This window comes from Molossus molossus, unplaced genomic scaffold, assembly GCF_014108415.1.
Source record: "Molossus molossus isolate mMolMol1 unplaced genomic scaffold, mMolMol1.p scaffold_m16_p_14, whole genome shotgun sequence".
Taxonomy (NCBI): domain Eukaryota; kingdom Metazoa; phylum Chordata; class Mammalia; order Chiroptera; family Molossidae; genus Molossus; species Molossus molossus.
This window is the reverse complement of record NW_023425349.1, coordinates 44931587-44952655: the sequence shown is the minus strand read 5'-3', so window position 1 is coordinate 44952655 and position 21069 is coordinate 44931587. Positions and strand designations below refer to the sequence as shown.

The window sequence follows — 21069 nt, the reverse complement described above, 5'->3', positions numbered from 1 at the left end:
GGGAGGAGGCGGGGCCCACCAAATAAAAGAGCCCCGCCCAGCACAGAAGAGGCGCGCGTCTGAGCGGCGGCAGCGCAGCCGCGTTGGCTCCCTCTGGGGCTGGCGCGCCCAAGTGGGCGCTCCGCCTCGCCCCCGCCGCCCTCCGGTCCGCGCTGCGCACGCGTCGTTCCGGCGGCCGCCTCCGCCCCTTGCCCGGCTGGAGGCGGGGCTGCGCGTCCCGCACAGTTTGCGCTACGGTCGCAGCTGCCCGCGAGCCGGTGAGCCGAGCGGTCTCGAGGGAGGGTGCGGAAGGGCCCTCGGAAGAAGAAGGCGTGCCGGGGCCGGCCTCCGTATCCACCGCGGCTGAGGAAAATGGTGTTTGAGTCGGTGGTCGTGGATGTGTTGAACCGGTTCTTGGGGGACTATGTGGTGAACCTGGACACGTCCCAGCTCAGTCTGGGCATCTGGGGAGGTAATGTGACCGCCGCCGTCCCTCTGTCTTGTTTCCCTCCCGGCCCTTTGCGGGAGCCTAGCCCTTCCTCCTTGGGGCCTCGGGCCCGGGGCTTGCCCGGCGTCGGCACCTGCCACCGCCCTCCTCGGGGTCACATTACGTAAAGCCGGGCGACAGTTCCGGGCCTTCGCCCGCGAGTTGTTTATTTTTTGGCTCTAGGGGACGGGGTCGTGGGTGCTGGATGAAATGGTGCCTCTTTTCCGAGCCGAGCGGCCGAGGGTCCCGTAGTGGACTCCAGGGGTCTGGAGTTCAAGTGCCTCCTCTCGGGGTCCGGCTTCAGCTGTGCTGGGCGAGGGGAGGCCAGCAGACGCACCTGAGCTTGGGTTCATCCCTGTCATTCCCCGCCTTGGGGTATGACGGAGAGCCCGGACTGTCGCACGCTGCCTCGCACGTGAAGGCAAGACGCTGTGACCACAGATCGCCCTCCCCCCACCCCCCATGTGGCTAAACTGTGGTGTTTTCTCGGGCCACGCCACCGGACACAGGGTGGCCCCCTGGATCGTGCTGATTACAGAAAGCGAAACTCCTGTGCATAATAACTTAAACGGTTAGTTGTGTTTTCAGTTCACAACCGGACCCAGGAATGTGTTACGTTTGTGAGGATTTGGAGCTGTGGGTCAGAGTGAATTACTGAATTTTTAAAGAAAAGAGGTGCAGCTGTGCAACACCTCAACCCTGCAAAAGGCAGGGATGAACATGCGCTTAACGTTGCAAGGACCGGAGCTTTACTTTGTATCTGTTGATAGTACTGCTCTACCTTATTTGGAGCCTCATTTTTAGTGCTTCCATCTATTTTTATGTTACATCTTTATTTTAAATACCCATTAGGAATTAGATGCCTTTTCTTTATGAAACGAATCTCCCAGGCCAAAGTTAGGATTTGTGTCTGTGTTTACTAAACTGTCTTCGAATATGTCCACACTTTTAGGCTTCTTCTAAAATACTTGTTTATATCTATTTTTCTCCTTATGACACAGTGTAAATAGGTAATTCAGTTTGATAAGGAAGACTTCTTGTTACTTACTAATCTGGGTACCTAGTACCATGATAGAGAGTGGGACTTTAAGAACAAGGGACATAAGTGCTAGGTCAGCATCTCTGACTAGTACCAGAAACTTGCATGTTGTTTAATATGTGCTGCTTCTCATTTGCAAAGTTAAAATGATAAAAGGTGTCTTCATCTACCTCAAAAGGAAGCCATGAGAACATTTATGGTGTACTTTATTTTATAGTGGAAGTTTGCTTCTACATACAAGGTGGGGTGTGTGTGGAGTGTGATTTATCCCAGGATTTGTTTATTTAAAATTTATATACAGTAAAATGCACTCTTGTGATGTACAGCGCTGTCTATCTTGACAAATGCAAAGAGGCATGTATCCACCACAGTCATGATACTTAAGAATTTCAACAAGACCCCCCAAATTCCCTCTGCTGCCCCTTTGCAATCCATCCCACCCAGTCCCCACCACTCCTCCTGGCAACCACTATTCTGTTTCCATCCCTGTAGTCTTTGCCTTTTCTAGAGTGCCATGTAAATAGTATTATATGGTATGTGGCTTTTGGGGTCTGGCTTTTCATTTCACTCCTTTCACTTCTTATATAAAATGAATTTGAGAGTCACCCATGTGTTGCATGCATCAGTATTTCATTCTTATATTGTTTAATAGTATTTTTGTTGTGTGGTTGTACTATATAGACTCCAGAGTGCTAACCATTATGCCATGGAACCTCACATGGTTGTACTATATATGTTTATCTGTTCAGGGGTTGAAGAGCATTTCAGTTTTTGGCAATTATGGAGAGCTGCTATAAACATTCATGGACTAGTTTTTGTGTAACCATAAATTTATTTCACTGGTTAAATACCTAAGAATGGGATTTCGAGGTCATATGGTAAGTGGATATTTAATTTATGTGGAGCGATGGAACTACTTTTCCAAGTGGCTCTACCATTTGCAATGTCACCACTAGTGTATGAGTGCTTAGTTGCTCTACCTCCGTCATTAGCACTTAGTAGTATCACCTAAAAAAACTTTTTTGGGTCCCGCTGGTGTGGTTCAGTGGTTGAGCGTAGACCCATGCAGCAAGAGGTTGCTGGTTTGATTCCCGGTCCAGAGGTGATCAATCGATGTTCTCTCTCATTGATGTTTCCATCTCTCTCTCCCTCTCATTTCTTCTCTCTCTCTCTCTCAAATCAATAAAGGGGAAAAAAATTAAAAACAAAACAAAACGTTTTTGGGCCATCCTAATAGGCACATAGTGATAAAGCATTTTAGTTTTAATTTTTATTTCGTTAATACTTAAAGTTGTTGAACTTGTTCTTTGCTGTTTGTATATTTCCATTGAAGCGCCTGTTCAAATCTTTTGCTTATTTAAATTTTTTTCTGTTGATATTTAATTCACATATTAAATTCACCCTTTTAATATGTAAAGTGTTTTTTAGTATAATCACACCATCATGCAACTATCAGCACTATGTAGTTTTAGAACATTTTCAATACCTCAAAGATAAACTTCATACCCATTAACGGTACTACAAATTCTTAATCTCCCTCCTCTGGCAGCCAGTAAATCTACTTTGTTTCTCTGGATTTGCCAGTTCTGGATATTTTATTACAATTTTTTATTTTTCTTTGTTAATTTTTATAGAAAGAGAAAGGAAGAGGGAATGAGAGAAAGAGAGAACATTGATTGGCTGCCTCCTGCATGCCCCCCAACCCCTGAGGATCGGGCCCACAACCTGGGAATTGAACTGGCGACCTCTCGGTGCATAGGTTGACGCTCAACCACTGAGCCACACCAGTTGGGCTGGACATTTACTTTATCTTTTTTTTTTAATTTTCAGATAGAGTGGGGGAGAGAGAGAGAGAGAGAGAGACATCGATGCAAAAAGGGACAGGGACACATCTAGTGGTTGCCACCCTCACGACCCAACCAGGTTCAAGGACAAACTGCAACCGAGGTACGTGCCCTCAGCGGGAACCCAACCCGGGTCTCTCTGGACTGCAGGCCGACACTCTAACCGCCGAGCCAAACCGGCCAGGGCTGGACATTTACTTTAAATGGAACCACATAGGCCTGGCTGGTCTGGCTCAGTGGTTAAAGCTTTGGCCCATGGACCAATGAGTTGCAGGTTCAATTCTGGTCAAGGGCATGTACCTCGGTTGTAGTTTGTTCTCGGCCCTGGGGTCATGCAGGAGGCAACCAATTGATGTGTGTCTCTCTCTCCCTCTCTTTTCCTTCCACTCTATCTGAACAAAAATGGAAAAAATATCCTGGAGTGAGGATTAAAAAACAAGCAAAAGAACCAATAAATGGAACCATATAGTATACATGGCCTTTCATTTCTGGTTTCTTTCACTTACTATATTTTTGAGGTTCATTCATGTTGTTACATGTATCAGTATTCATTCCTTTCTATGACTGAATAATATTCCATTTTATGAACACATCACTTTTGTTTATCTTTTAGTCAGTTGCTGGATGTTTAAGTTATTCCCACTTTTTGGCTTTCATGAGTAATGTTGCTATTAACATTCATATATAAGTTTTTTGTGGGCATATGTTTTAAATTTGCTTGAGTATATGCCTAGGAGTGGAATTACAATCATATGATTTTTTAAGGAACTGCCAAACTCTTTTCCAAAGTGTGTGTTTTCTTATTGACCAGTGTTGAGAGTTCTTTAGCTATTATGGATACAAGCTCTTTGTCAGATATATGATTTGAAAATACATTCTCCTACTCTTTTCTAACTTTGTCTTTGCAAAGCAAAAGTTTTAAATTTTGATCAAATCCAGTTCATTAAAAATTTTTGAGTCGTGCTTTTGATTTTATATCTACATAATCTTTGCCTACCCAAAGTCACAAAGATTTTCTCCAGAAGTTTATAATTTTATATTTTACATTTAGATTTCTGATCTATTTTTGTATAAGGTGTGGTATAGGTTGAAGGTTGAGATTCACTTGTTTGCATGTGGATGCAAATGTCCAATTGTCCTAGCACCATTTACTAAAAAGAATATCCTTTGTCCATTGAATATCTTTGCACTTTTGTAAGTGTCAGTAGACTTTATGTTGTGTGGGTTTATTTTTGGATTGTAATCAGTAATTCATGTGTCCATCTTTTTTTTTTCTTTTTTTTTCTTTTTTTTTGTACAGATAGAATGGGAGGGAGAGAGAGGAAGGGAGAGACAGAGAGAAACATTGACGTGAAGGGACACATCGAGTGGCTGCCACCCGCACGACCAACCAGGGCCGGGGACAAACTGCAACCGAAGTACATGCCCTTAGCGGGAACCAAACCCAGGTCTCTCCGGACCGCAGGCCGACGCTCTAACCGCTGAGCCAAACTGGTCAGGGCCATGTGTCCATCTTTTTACCAGTACCACACTTGTCTTGATAACTAGCTTTATAGTAAGTCTTAAAATCAGGTAGTGTGATTCCTCTATCTTTGGTGCTTATCAGATTTTAAAATAACACGTCAGTGTTTTATGTATAGAAGCTTTAAATAATGCTGGAAATTGAAAAATTCCTTCTGAGAATTTAAAAAGTATTATTTTATAAACTTAGAGGATTTAAAAAATTCTTTGAAAATTTCAGTAATAGAAACTAGATGCCACATGGGAAAAATGTTAAGGTTATGAACAATATTTTATGGTCTAACATCAGAAAGACCTCTTAGTTGTAAATGTATGCTTTAGTAGGCTTCTGTGTAATAATCCAGCTAATTTCACTCTTAGCATATTAATAGTATTAAGTAGTAGTCAATAGTTACATGGATGATTCCAAACTTAATTATGGATAGGTAGTACTCTGAAACTTTGTTTCTGAGATGGAAATTAGAATTCATTTTTTTCCTTAGAAACATTGTTATATATGACTGAAGAGTTTCCAAAAACCTATTTAATTATAATGTAGCAGAACAGTGCTACTATACTGGGTTCTATAGAGTAAGTAAATTAAGTGCTAGAAGCATCTATTTTGTGGAAGGGAAAAGAGATACTGAGCTTTATTTCAATTCTTGGCAAATTTTGATGTTGATAAAGTATACTTTTTCTACACTACTATTTATAAATCTCTACTCTTCTTACATATCAGCTACTTAGGCAGGTGGCAGTGCTTCGTAGACTCACCTGAGAGTCTTCTAACTTTCCAAAGTAATCTTAGCATTTCACATTTCTTTCAAGAGTTAGGCTGCAACAGAATCAGCCATAGGTGCTTGCTAAAAGTACAGATTTTTGAACCACTTTCCAGAGATTATATATAATCCATATATGCGGAGTAGGACACCAAAATCTTTTCTTCCTCTTTTTTGTTTTTGTTTTGTTTAAGAAATAGCACAGAATTGCTATGCACTACTAGGTGCCTTTTAAAAGTACTTAAGGACAAACATATTAGACATCCAGAGGCAGAAGCAGTAGTATGGGTGACTTGTGTAATAGAATTATCATTTGTAAAACAGGCAATACCTGTACTTTATAGCCTCCTCTTATTACAGTAGTTTCCATTTATCCACAAGGTATATGTTCCAAGACCCCCAGCGGATGCTGGTAACCACAGATAGTACTGATCTTATATATACTATGTTTTTTCTTTTTTTTTCACTTCTTTTTTTTTTTTATTCTCACCCGAGGACATTTTTCCATTCTTTGTTCAGGTAGAGTGGGAGGGAGAGAGAGGAACAGAGAGAGAGAGAGAAACATTGATGTGAAAGGAACACATCGAGTGGCTGCCACCCGCACAACCGACCAGGGCCAGGGACAAACTGCAACCAAGGTACGCGCCCTTAGCGGGAACTGAACCCGGGTCTCTCAGGACTGCAGGCTGACGCTCTAACCGCTGAGCCAAACTGGCCAGGGCACTATGTTTTTTCTTATACAGACAAAACTTTTCACTTGAAGGAAACTCTTTACACCTTCTCTTTGGCAAAGACTAACTGCCAGTATCAGTGTTCTTGCACTTTGGGGCTATTATTAAATAAAATAAGGGTTACTTGAACATAAACATTGCAATTCCAAGACAGTGAATTTGATAACCAAGACGGCTACTAACAGACAAAAATGGTCCAAGAGTGTATGCAGCATAGATACACTGAACAAAGGGATGGTTTCAGGAGAGTTGGAGCAGGACAGCATGAGATTTCATTATGCTTAGGATGGTGCACAATTTATAATTTATATTTGCTTATTTCGGGAATTTTCAGATCATGGTTGAACATTGGTAGCTGGGACTGCAGGTAAATGAAATCCAGGAAAGGGAAACCTAGGATAAGGGAAAATTTCTCTGTCCTTTCTCTTGTTTTTCTAAATTAAAATATGTGGACAGATTTGCAAATTTTTTGTTATTATGCCTGACATGTTTATGTAACATTAGAAGCTCATATTTGTAACTAATTTACATATTCTGTTTTTGAAATATTAATCTTTCAGTATTCTTTTCATAATGGAGTCATGTTCATTGGGCACTTACTACACACCCTCAGTATACCAGTGGCTCTTTAGGAAGATCAAGACTTACTCAAGGCACAATTCTGATTGTAAGATGTCATTCTGTAATAAAATATGTTGTGGAATCACACAAATTACTGTTGTAGTCAAATGGTAATTGCCAGTTCCAATTTTTCAAATATTATATATATATAATATATATAATATAATATATTATATATTTTAAATATATTTTTCAAATATTTTTACCTTTATGTTCTAAGATATTTCATAGAATTTTAGAGCTGAAAGGGAACATTTTATTATGAAAAGTGTTTAAACATACATCATTGTTATAAGATTTTACAGCCCATAACCATGTACCCACAATATAGATTCTATCACTAATTATGCATAAACAGCTTTATTTAGTTAAAACTGACATATAGTAAAATGTACATATTTAGATTCTGCAATCGATACATCTTGACATATGTACGCAACTGGGAAACCGTCATCACGATCAAGATAATGAACATATCCACCACACCCAAGTTTCCTTGCCCTCATTCCCAGAGGCATTCAATATTTGGATTCTTTTTCTACTATACCTATCTCTATTCCTGATTTGCTGAGAGTTCTTTTTTAAGATTGTTGAATTTTATAAAATGATTTTTCTGCATCTATGATATGATCATATGATTTTTCTTCTTCAGCTGTTGATATAATTAATGGATTACATTAATTAATTTTTGAATGGCCTTCCATTTAATTTGTGATAATTTATGTCTCTTCTTTTTTTTCCTTAGTTAACCTGGTTAGAGAGTTATCAATTTTATTGTTTTTTTTTCAAAGAACCAGTCTTTGGTTTCATTGACTTTTTTTTCTTCTATTGATATTATCTATTGAATTTCATTGACTTGTGGTCTATTTATTATTTATTTCCTCCTGTTTACTTAGGATTTTAAGTTTCTCTTTTTCTAAAATCTTAAGGTGGAATATTTGATTATTGATTTTAGATCTTCTTTTCTAATTCATGCATTCAATGATATAAATCTTCCTCTGAGCCCTGATTTTGCTGCATATCACAAATTTTTATACGTTGTATTTTTATTTGATTCTAAATATTTTAAATTGCTTTTGAGATGTCTTCTTTGACCTACATGTTATTTAAAACAAGTGTTTATTTAATAATCACATATTTTAGGATTTTTCAGTTTTCTTTCTGTTATTGATTTCTAGTTTAGTTTTATTGGGGTCTGAAAGCAAATGTGGTATGATTTATATTCATTTAAATTTGTTAAGGTATGTTTTATGGCCCAGAGTGTGGTCTATCTTGGTGAATGCTCCATGTGAGCTTGAGAAGAATACACATTCTGCTGCTGTTGGATGAAATGTTCTACAAGTTTCAGTTAGATTCCTTTATTATTAATTTTGTGTTTATATTTAGAGTGGGTTTCTTATAGATACTCAAGTTTTATTTATTGATTCTAGAGAGAAAGAAGAGGGATAGAGAGAGAGAGAGAGAGAGAGAAACATTGATTTGTTGTTCCACTTATTTATGCATTCATTGATTGATTCTTTCGTGTACCCTGACCAGGGATTGAACCCGAAACCTTGGCATCACGAGGACAATACTTTCACCAACTGAGCTACCCGGCCAGGGCTATAGGTGGATTTTGTTTTCTTATCCACTCTGTCAAGTCTCTATTTCTTCATTGTTATATTCAGATTATTAACATTTTATCTAAAGTGATTATTGATATAGTTGAGTTGATGGATTTATAGCTATCGTATCTATAACTTTTTTTTTTTTATCCTCGAGGATATATTTCCATTTTTTGTACAGATAGAGTGGGAGGGAGAGAGAGGAAGGGAGAGAGAGAGAGAAACATCGACGTGAAGGGACACATCGAGTGGCTGCCACCCGCACGACCAACCAGGGCTGGGGACAAACTGCAACCGAGGTATGTGCCCTTAGCGGGAATCGAACCCGGGTCTCTCCGGACCGCAGGCTGACGCTCTAACCGCTGAGCCAAACTGGCCAGGGCTATAACTTTTTTTTATTTGTTGCATGGCTTTCCTTTTAAAATCTTCCCACTTCTTTCTGACTTATCTGGTTTTATTTATTTATTTATTTTTTATCCTCACCTGAGGACATTTTTCCATTTTTTGTTTTTAGATAGAGTGGGAGGGAGAGGAAGAGAGAGAGAGAGAGAGAGAGAGAGAGAGAGAGAGAGAGAGAGAGAGAGAAACATCGATGTGAAAGGGACACATCGAGTGGCTGCCTCCCGCACGACCAACCAGGGCCAGGGACAAACTGCAACCGAGGTACACGCCCTTAGCGGGAACCGAACCCGGGTCTCTCTGGACCGCAGGCCGACGCTCTAACCACTGAGCCAAACCGGCCAGGGCCTGACTTCTCTGGTTTTAATTGAACATTTTGTGTAATTGTTTTCTTCTCTTAGCATATCAATTATACTTCTTTAAATTTTTTTTAATGGTTGCCCTAGAATTTTACTCTTAAATAACATTATACTGCTTCATGAATAGTGGAGGTACTTTATAATAGTGTATTCAAATCCATTCCTTCTGCCTGTTATAATGTTGCTGTCATTTACTTCACTTATTCATAAGTTGTACTCAATGTACTGTTGCTATTGATTTGAACAGTTTTTCATTAGATTATTCAGAATAAGGAAAATAAAAGGCTTCATTTTACTTTTATTTATTCCCTTTCTCATGCTTTTGGAGATCTGAGTTTCTGACTTATATCATTCTTTATATCTCTGAAAGTTTTTAACACTTCTTACAAGGGAGGTCTACCAGCAACAGATTTCATCAGTTTTTTGTTCGCCTATTTCTTTTCCACCCTCCCCCCACATTTAAAAATGTGATAAGATTATACATAAAATTTGTCATCTTAATTAACCATTTTAAAGTCTACAGTTCAGTGGCATGAAGTATAGTCACTTTGTTGTGCAAACATCACCACCATCCATCTTTAGAACTCATTATTTTACAAAACTGAAGTACTGTGCCTTTTAAGCAATGAATATCTATTTCCCTTACCTTCAACCCCTGGTAACAACCATTCTATTTTCTGTCTCTATGAACTTGACTATGATAGGTACCTCATATAAGTGGTATACAATATTTGTCCTTTTGTGTCTGGCTTATTTCACTTAGTATAATGTCTTCAGGATTCATCTATGTTGTCACATATGTCAGAATTTCATTTATTTTTAAGGCTGAATAATATTTCACATTTTGTTTCTTAATTCATCTGTCAATGGACACATGGGTTGCTTCCATCTTTTGATATTGTGAATAACTCTGTTAGAGACTTAAGTGTACACATATCTCTTTGAGTCCCTGCTTTCAAATATTTTAGGAATATACCTACCACTGGAATTGCTGGGTCTTATGGTAATTCTATTTTTATTTTTGAGGAACTGCGTACTATTTTCCATAGAGGCTGCACCATTTTACGTTCCTAACAATAGTACACAAGGGTTCCAGTTTCTTCACATCCTCAGAAACATTTGTTATTTTCTCTATTGTTGCTAGAAGCCCTCCTAATAAGTTGAGGTAATATCTCATTGTCATTTTGATTTGTATCTCCCTAGTGATTAGTGATAATGAACATCTTTTCCTGTGCGTATTGGCCATTAGTATATCTTCTTTGGACAAATGTCTGTTCAAGATCTTTGGCCATCCTTTAATTGTTTTTGTTGTTGTTGTAGTAGTTGAATTTTAGGAGTTCTTTATATATTTTGGATGTATGATTTACAAATATTTCTCCCATTTCATGTATTGCTGTTGCACTGTTGATAGTGTCCTGTGATGCACAAAAGTTTTTAATTTTGATGAAGTTTCAGTCATCTCTTTTTTGTTGTTTCTTTTGCTTTTGGTGTTATATTCAAGAAATCATTGCCAAATCCAGTGTCATTGAACTTTTCACCTATGCTTTCTTCTAAGTTTTATAGTTTTAAGGTCTGATATTTAAATCTTTGATCCATTTTGAGTTAATTTTTGGATATTTTATATGGCTTTGGTATTAAATTAATGCCAACTTCATAAATTGAGTTTGGAAGTATTTTGCTTTTGAAATAGTTTGAGGAAGATTGGTGCTTTCTTTTAAATGTTTGGTAGAATTTACAATGAATCCATCTGTTCTGGGCTTTTTGTTGTTGTTGTTGGGAGGTTCTTAATTACTGGTGACATCTCCTTACTAATTATAGATCTATTCAGATTATTGATATTTTCAAGATTCATTAATGTTAGAGTTGTGTTTCTAGGATCATATCCATTTCATCTAGGTTATCCTATTTGTTGATATACAGTTGTTCATAGTACTCTGTTATCTTTTTGTATCTGTAAAATTGGTAGTATTGTCTACTTCATTTTTTTTTTTAATTAATTAATTTATTTTTTCCCTCATCCGAGGACGTTTTTCCATTTTTTGTACAGATAGAGTGGGAGGGAGAGATAGGAAGAGAGAGAGAGAGGGAAACATCGACGTGAAAGGGACACATCGAGTGGCTGCCACCCGCGCGACCAACCAGGGCTGGGGACAAACTGCAACCAAGGTACATGCCCTTAGCGGGAACCGAACCCAGGTCTCTCCAGACTGCAGGTGGACGCTCTAACCGCTGAGCCAAACTGGCCAGGGCTCTACTTCATTTTTTATCTTAGTTATTTGACTCTTTCTTTTTTTCTTAGTCAGCCTAGCCAAAAATTTGTCAATTTTGTTGATTTTTTTGAAGACCGAACCTTTGATTTCATCAATTTTCTCTATTGGTTTTCTCTTTTGCTTATCTCTGTTCTAGTTTTTATTATTTCAGTCTCTATTAGCTTTGTGTTTAGTTGATCTTTTTTCTGTTTCTTTAAGATACAGATTTAGGTTGTTAATTTGGAATATGTATTCTTTTTTAATGTAAACATTTATAGCTATAAATTTCTTTCCCAGGACTGCTTTTGCTACATCCCATAAATTTTGGTATGTTATATTTTCATTTTTATTTTTCTTGTCATTTCTTCTTTGACTCATTGCTTGTTTACAAGTGTTAATTTTTTTTGAATTTTAGTTTTACATCTATTGATTTCCAGATTTATTTCATTGTTATAAGAAAAGATACCTTATATGATTTCAATCTTTTAAAATTTATTCAGATTTGTTTTGTTGCCTAACATGTGACCTGTCCTAGAGAATGTTCCATGTGCACTTGAGCAAGTTGTGTATTCTGCTGTTGTTGGGTGGAAAGTTTTTTATATGTTTGTTAAGTTAAAGTCGTCAGTTTCCTTGTTAATATTCGGTCTGGTTTTCTATCCATTAAAGTGGTATATTGAAGCTTCCTAGTGTTATTGTAGAGCTATCTGTTTCTCTTTTCAATTCAGTCAATGTTTGTGTCATACGTTTTTGAGCTCCGATGTTGTTTGGTGTATATATGTTTACAATTATTAGGTCTTTTTAGTGAATCGATCCTTTTATCATCTTATAATGTCATTCTTTGCCTGTTGTAATGGCTTTGACTTACAGCTCATTGTCTAATATTAGTCTCGTTATCTCTGCTATCCAGAGGAGCACCTACATTTAGTACACATTTGGTGATTGCAACACCATGGACCAAACACATGTGGTTTGAACCCATACACTGCACAGTAGAAGACAATTGTAAACCACTGTTGCATTTTCTTTTCATATTATTTTTTTCCTTTTATTTTACCTTGAAAACCCTATGATGAGGTAGTACAAAGTGAAATATGAGATAGTGCTGAAAGATGAGACTCCCAGGCCAGAGGGTACTCAAATGATTACTGGGGAAGACTAGAGAACAAGTATGAATCACATTGTTGCTAATGACATAGCTAGACCGACCAAAGCCAGAAGGACGCCTAGCTAGCGGCTGATGTATGCAAAGGCAAAAGGAAAAGTACAGTGCTGCACAACACATGCAATTAGAACATGGGCTGTAACAAGTATGAACTAAGGTAAACTGGAAATTGTAAAGCAAGAAATGGAACATCTAAATATTGCAGTGCTTGGTGTTAGTGAACTAAAATGGACTGAAACGCAACATTTACAGTTAGGCAACTACAGAGTGTTCTACTCTGTACTCAGAAGAAATGGAGTGGCTTCACTCCTGAGGCGAGATGGACTACAGGCATTTAGGGGCTATAGTGCAAGGTCTGATTAAATAATATTGATGAGACTTCTAGGAAAACCTATTAACATAAACCTCACTCAAAGTCTATGCTCCCAATTATGAGGCTGAAGATGAAATCAAAAGTTCATGTCAGTATTCAGGAAGAATTTCATCACACTTCAAAACAAAACATGCTGACAATTCTAGGTGATTGGAATGCAAAAGTAGGAAATTACGGGTCAGAAATGAAGCAGAAGATTAGCTTGTGGATTTCTGTGAATACAGCAACTTGTCCATTGCAAATACATGGTTCAAACAGCTGAACAGAAGACTATACATGGACATCACCAGATGGTTAATACACAAATCAAAAAGAATATGTAACTGGAAGTGGGAGATGGAAAACTATATTCTCTGCCAAAACAAGAACAGGAGCAGATTGTGGCACTGACCACCAACTGTTAATATCAAACATTAGAATAAAGCTGAAGATGAGCACTAAAAGAATTATAGTGCCAAAATATAATGTAAGTAACATTGCTGATGGACTTGAAGTCCCTATAAAAAAACAACCTGTTAAACTTGATTGACTAAGAGCCAGAAGAAGTGTGGACTGAAACTAGAAATATTTTTAGGGGAAAATGAGAAAAAAAAAATGCTGGAAGGAAAACACAAGATGAATGAAGGAAGAAACACTAAAAATTATTAAAGACAAGAAAGAAGCAAAAGTAAAAATGTAGCAAAAGCAGGATGAGAACCCTGAATGCAGCTTCTCAGCCACAACCATGTAGAGATAAAGAGAACTATTATAGTAGTCAAAGAAGATAGAAGAGAATAATGAAAAAGGAAAAACAAGTGATCTCTACCAGAAGATTCAGTAAAGAAAACAAAATTAACATCTAGAATAGGAAGGCTGAATGACCACCAAGGAAGCACATTATCCGACCAGGAGAAAGTAGAGGGAAGGTGGAAACAGTATACTGAAAAATGTATACAGAAAAGACAAACGTATGGCAGATAATTTTGAAGAAGATTCTTATGAGGAAGAACCTGTAATTCTAGAAAGTGAAGTGAAAACTACCCTTAAAGTTTTGGGAAGAAGTAAATTACCAGTTAGATGGGATACTGATAGAATTATTTCAAGCCACAGAGACTGAATCTGTCAAAATCCTAACAGAAATATGTCAGTTAATATGGAAAATAAAACAATGGTCTACAGACTGGAAATGGTCAGTATACATCCCAATTTTTAAGAAAGATGCCTAGGAGTACAGTTACTATAGGACCATTACCCTAGTTTCCCACACAAATAAAGTGATGCTCAAGGTGATGCAGCAAAGGCTTCTACCTTATGTAGAAAAAGAAATGCCAGATGAAGGTAAGTCTGTGTTTTACAGACTACAGTAAAGCCTTTGTGTGGATCATGAAAAGCTATGGGTTTCTCTGAAAGAAATGAGTGTGCCTCAGCACTTGATTGTTCTGATGCATAACCTGTGTTGTGGGCAGGAAGCCACTGACAGGATAAACTATGGAGAGAGAGAATGGTTTCCTATATAAACAAAGGAGTCAGACAATGGCGCATTTTATCTCACTATTTTATAAATCTGTACCAGGACATATCATATGAAAAACTGGGCTAGACTCAGAGGAAGGAGTGAAAATTGTTGAGCGAAATATCAACTTAAGAGGTGCATTTGAGCTCTTACTGGCTGAAAGGAGCAATGGTTTGAAATGACTTCTGATGAAAGTGAAAGGAGAACGTGTAAATACAGGACTACATTAGAACATCGAGACAAAATCATGACTGCAGAAGAAATATACAACTTTAACATAGACTATGAAGATACTGAAATTGTTAAAGATTTTGCTTACCTTGGTTCAGTCATCAGTTCAAATGGAGACAAGCAGCTAAGAAATCAAGTGAAGGCTGAGACTCAGAAGGGGAGCAATGGAAGAATTAGGAAGATCACCAAGAGCAAAGATGTATCATTAGAGACCAGGGCTAAGATCATTCACACCATCAAATTCCCAGTTACTATGTGTGGATAAGAAAGCTGGACAATGAAGAAGGGTGATGGGGGGGGAGGGGAGAGATGGATTCATTTGAATATGGTGTTGGGGGAGAGCTCTATGAATACCCTGAATTCCCTGAAAGATGAACGAATATGTCCTTGAGCAAAATAAGCCTGAAACATTACTGGAGGAAAAAAATGGAAAACTGAAGCTGTTATATTTTGGTTGTATCATGGGAAAGCAGGGTTCTTTGAAAAAGACAATAATTCTGAATAAAAAAGAAGGCAGCAGGAGAAGAGAAAAAACCACATATGAGTAGATTGATCCAATAAAAGAAGGCATGAGCCTTCAAGAGCTGAGCGGGGCTGCTGAGGACAGGACATTGTGGTCATCGTGTGTGTGGTTGCCATGAGTAAGAGCTGACACAATGCCATGTAACACACATACAAATATAAATACACAAATCTCTGCCCCCTTTTAGTTATTGTTGGCTTGGGCAATCCTGTTACATTCTTTTACTTTCAAGCAATGTATGTCATTAGAGCTAAAGTGAATCTCTTGTGGGCAGCATATAGTGGGATCCTATATATATATATATATATATATATCTCCATTCTGCCTATCTTTGGCTTTTGATTGTGGAGGTTATTTACATTTAAAGTAATTACTGATAGGGAAGGACTTACTATTTCCATTTTGTTATTATTTTCTATTATCTTTTAACTTTTTGTGTTCTTTTTTCTCCCTTTCTTTGTGTTGTTAGTTTTTTTGTAGTGACATGTTTTGATTCCCTTATTTCCTTTTGTGTATATTCTATTGATATTTTCTATGTGGCATCACAGGGATGAAATATAATATTTTAATTTTATAACAATATATTTTAAACTGATACCACGTTAACTTGATTCACATCAGTAATTCAAGTCCTTTACAGCTCTCCTTCCCAACTTTGTTATTGATGTAACAACGACATTTTTATATATTATGTAAAATTAACATAAACTTATATTTTTAATTCTTTGTTTTTTAACTCCTGTAAAAGAACAAAAGGTGGAATTACAAAGTAAAATTATAATACTGTTTTTTTTTATATTTGTCCATGTATTTACCTTTATTGTAGAACTTTATTTTCATATGGCTTTAAGTTGTTGTCTAGTATATTTTTCAACTTGGACTCCCTTTAAAATTTCTGGTAAGGCAGATCTACTGTTAATGAGCTTCCTCAACTTTTTTTTTTTTTTTTTGATCCAAGAATAACTTAATTTTTTACTTATTTTTAAAGTAGATATGATATTTTGATGAATATAATGTTCTCAGTGGATTTTTTTGTGTGTTTTTTTGTCTTTCAGCGCTTGTAAATATACCATACCTATGTTCTGGCTTGCAAGGTTTCTGTGGAGAAATCTACTGATAATCTTATTGAAGAATCTGTGTATATGTCAAATCACTTTTTTCTTGCTGCCTTAATCTTTCTTTGTCTTTGATGATCATGTTTCTTGATTGAGATTCTTGGATTCATATACCCATGTCTTTCCTTAATTGGGAGTTTGGCCATTGTTTCTTCAAGTAAGTTCTCTTCCCCTTTCTTAATTTCTCTAAAGGATTTCCATAATGGATACATTTGATAATGTCCCATGAGCCTCTGAGGCTCTGTTCACTTTTCTTCATTTAAAAATTTTGCTCTTCTGTGTTTTCAGATAACTTGTTTTCAAGTTTACCAGTTCATTTTTAAGTGTTTGAGTCAATTTTTTACTTTCTCTAGTGAATTTTTCAATTTAGTTATTCCTTATACCTCTATTGGGATATGTGTCTGTGTGTGTGTTCTCTGCTTTCATTCAAGATTTTTCGTGTTTTGTTGATCTAACTTACATATAGCATTGTGTAAGTTTAAGGTGTGCAACGTGTAGATCTGATACATTTATATACGGGTTGGGGAAAAAGTAGGTTTATAGTTTTTGTTTCATCCTGTATTGCAGTATGATCACCACTGTAGCTTTAGCCAACACCTTTACCACACCATATAGTTATCTTTTTTGTATATGTGTGTGATGAGAACATTTAAGTATATAAAAAATATTGTTGACTATAATCACAGTGATGTACATTAGATCTCCAGAACTTATTCATTTCCTAGTTGCAAGTTTGTACACTCTAACAACATCTCCCAAATCCCCCCACATCCCAGCCCCTGGTAATAACCATTCTACCCTCTATTTCTATGAGTTGACTTTTAATATAGCACATACAATATTTGTCTTTCAGTGTCTGGCTTATCTTTCTAAACATAATGTCCTCCAATGTTCATCCATGTTATAGCAAATGGCAGGACTTCCTTTTTTCTCGTGGCTGAATATGTGTGTGTGTGTGTGTGTGTGTCGCATCTTCTTTATTCATCTATTGATGTATACACACTTAGGGTGGTAACATATCTAGGCTGTTGTGAATACTGCTGCAGTAAACATGGGGGTGTAGATATCTTTGCTATATCTCGTTCTCTTTTCCTTTGGATGTATACCCAGAAGTAGGATTTCTGGATCATATTCAAGATTTTTCTTAGTCTTTGGTTTTTTTCAGTTTGCTTATGATATGTCCAAGTGTAGATTTTTTTTTTTTGGTGTATTTCTGCTTGGTGTTCTCTGAGCTTCCTGGTTCTATGGTTTGTGACTTTATCATTTATTTTGGAAATTTCTCAGTCATTATTACTCCTTTTTTTCTTCCTTCTGATATTCCTATTATGCATATTTTACAAGTATTACAATTGTCCTACAGTTCTTAGACATTCTGTTTCATTATTTTTTCTTTTATTTTTATCTTCGCATTTCAGTTTGGGAATTTTATGTTTATATATCTTGCTGATTTTGAATTTAAAAAAGTTCTTTCCAGTTGTTCATTGAGAGTATATTTAAATACAATTATTTTTTTGGTATACTTTTTGTATAGCATGCTACCTTGCTATCATTTGTGTAATTCTGATTGAAATGTAGAAACACGGAGCTATAGCTTCAGAGGTCCTGATTTACAACAGATGGTGTATTGGTCAGACATACAATTTTAGACAAGTTGAAGAATGAAGATGAGCTAATAAGATTATAGTTGGATTCTGTTTTCTGTTAGGTAAATTATTTCTAATTATTTTTTCTTAATTTGTCATTTTAGGAATGAAGAATACCTAACTTTTAAAATGAAAGATATTTGAATATTTCAATTTTATGTTTTAATAATCTTTTTTAGGAGCTGTGTCCCTGAAGAACCTTGAAATTAAAGAAAATGCTCTGGTAGGTTTTGACTGTAAGAAATTTGTTAATGCATTTATATAGATCTTTCCCCGATTTATTTTGTAACCTAAATCATTTAATTTTGAGAAATTAAAAAAAAAATAAGTTTTATAAAATATCATTATTGCAAAATGGATTCTTAATCTCCTTAAAAGCACAAACTGACAGTGTAAGTTTCTCCATTTAAATAAACTTCTAATATTTCTTTCTATATGGTTTTATTTTTATTAAAGTATAATTGATATAAGATATTTTAACTTATTTCTCTAGTCATCTTCAATAGTTTATACCCTTTTAACCATTTTTTACTATAGAATTGAATGGCATTAATTACATTTGCAGTGTTGTGCAACCATCACCAGTATCTGTTTCCAAAATTTTTTCATTATGCCAAAAGGAACTCTCTAACCATAAAAACAATATAACTTTCAGTTCTTCTCTCTGTGGACCCTGGTAACCTCTAATCTATTTTCTGTTGATTTGTCTGTTCCAGGTACTTCATCTCATATAAGTGGAATCATGCTATTTTATCATTTTCTGTCTAGCTTGCTTCATTCATTGTAATTCCTTCAAGGTTTATCCATGTTGTAGCATATTTCAGAACACCTTTGTATGGCTGAATAATATTCTCTCTATATATGCCACGTTTTGTTTATTTATCTGTTGATGGACACTTGGATTTTTTCTGTCTTTTGGCTCTTATGAATAATGCTGCTATAAATACTGGCATACACATATCTGTTCAAGGCCCTGCTTTCAATACATGAATTGAAATACCTACATTTAATTGCTGGATTATATGGTAATTTTATATTTAGCCATTTTAGGAATTGCCACACTGTTTTCTATAGTGGTTGAGCCATTTTATATTCCTACTAGTGGTGCATGAGGGTTTCAATTTGTTCACATCCTTGACAGAACTTTTTTCCTGTTGTTTTGTGTGTGTGTGATACACATCCCAATAGGTCTAAAGTGGTATCTCGTTTTTTCTTAGCATTTCTCTCTTGACTAGTAAGTTGAGCCTCTTTTCATGAATTTATTGGCCATTTATGTATGTTCTTTGGAGAAATGACCATTGAAAACCGTTATCCATATTTTTTTAATGTATTGATTGATTTTTTTACAGGGAGAGGGGAGAGAGAAAGAGAATCATTGATTTGTTGTTCCCCTGTTATCAATATTTTGTTTTGTGTTTTTCATTTACATAGTTCTTTATATACTCTGGATATTTACCCTTATTGGATTTATGATTTACAAATATATTTCCCATTCTGTGGATTGCCTTATGTCTCTGTTGATAGTTCCCTTTGATGTGTAAAAGTTTTTAATTTTGATGGAATTGAATTTTATCTTTCTTTTCTGTTGTTGCCTTTGCCTTTGGTGTGATTTCCAAGAAATCATTGCCAGATTTTACCTTATGTTTTCTTCAAAGGTTTTAGTTCTTATGTTTTAGGTCATTGGTCCATTTTGAGTTAATTTTTGTATATTGCATTCTTTTGCAAATGAGTATGCAGTTTTCTCAGCACCATTATAAAAGGTTGGTCTTTCTCCCATTGAATGTGGAGAAATATTTTTGATGATATTTTTTGCAAAATGGAGTTTTAATCTCTTTACAAGTACTCGCTGACAGTGGAATTTCACTGTCTCCCCCCCCCCCCCCCAAACAAGGTATATGTGGTAGTGACTTTGGTATGAGTAATTTATGTGGTCTTTATTACTGTGGAACCCTTTTCCTATTTATTTTCAAATGATCAGTCTTCTTGAATTACTGGATTTGAGAACAATAATCCAATTATTTCTTTGTGAATTTAGATAAATAAGTGTTGAAGATAAATGGAAGGTGTAACTTAAACCCTTTAAATAATTCTGGGAAGAAAAATGTATTCACCTATTTTGTTGAACTGTATTTGTACTAATATTTTACATCTATGTATTTTTTGTAGAGTCAACTGGATGTACCATTTAAAATTAAAGTTGGTCATATAGGTAAGCTGTATTTATTTGAATGTTTTTCTTGCTGGACATGCAACCAGAATAATATGCTTACTATTTCTATAATGTAATTTTTTTGTGGTTTTGAGCATTAATTGAAAATAATCATGTGTTTTTATCCAGGTGGAGCTTAATTGTATGATGAAAATATTGTGTGGTTCATATATTCCTTGCCCAATATGTATGAAATTATACGTCTTATTAGATGTTAAAAATGAGTTAATTGAGAGCCAAAGCATTAATAGAGAGCATAACCCACTCAGTTTCTTAGGTTTCTGACTAGTTATCTTTTCTGTATTCTGATTGACCATGGATGTGTGGTGTAAGGAGTTTAGGGTCTAGATCAACCAGACAGTATGGTTAGGGACCTATCAGAAACTGAGATTCTGTCCTGGAAGTTTTCTAGGTTGCCATGAGTATTGAGCTAGTTTTTGTTCTGTATTATTTTGCTGGTGTTCATACTTTACTTTTTTGCCCTTTTTAAAATTGAATTTATTGAGGTGACACTAGTTAACACAATTACAAAGGTTTCAGGTGCACAGTTCCACAACACAGCATCTGTGCACTCTATTGCGTGTTCACCAACCCAAGTCAAGTCATACTTCACATTTTATGTGTATTTCTTGAGCCAAAAATGATTGGAATATGATGTTTTAAAATGTTTAATAAAAACTTGTTTGTTTTCTTAAATTGTGTTGGCTTATTGTTTTGATTTTACTGTTTG

The 21069-nt window shown here is 36.2% G+C and overlaps 1 protein-coding gene across 2 annotated transcripts in view; it reads left to right on the top strand.

Moving 5' to 3' along the window:
• Positions 1-249: 249 nt before the first annotated feature.
• The window catches only part of VPS13A (vacuolar protein sorting 13 homolog A), a 218647-nt gene continuing 197827 nt past the window's right edge, over positions 250-21069 (top strand). The window contains exons 1-3 of one of the 2 annotated variants that reach the window (XM_036262049.1): positions 250-451; positions 18310-18353; positions 20297-20339. In XM_036262049.1, coding sequence (XP_036117942.1) covers positions 352-451; positions 18310-18353; positions 20297-20339 — 187 coding nt within the window. In that variant the 5' untranslated portion in view covers positions 250-351. The remainder of the gene's footprint in view (positions 452-18309; positions 18354-20296; positions 20340-21069) is intronic. The other variant, XM_036262048.1, reaches the window with a different exon arrangement.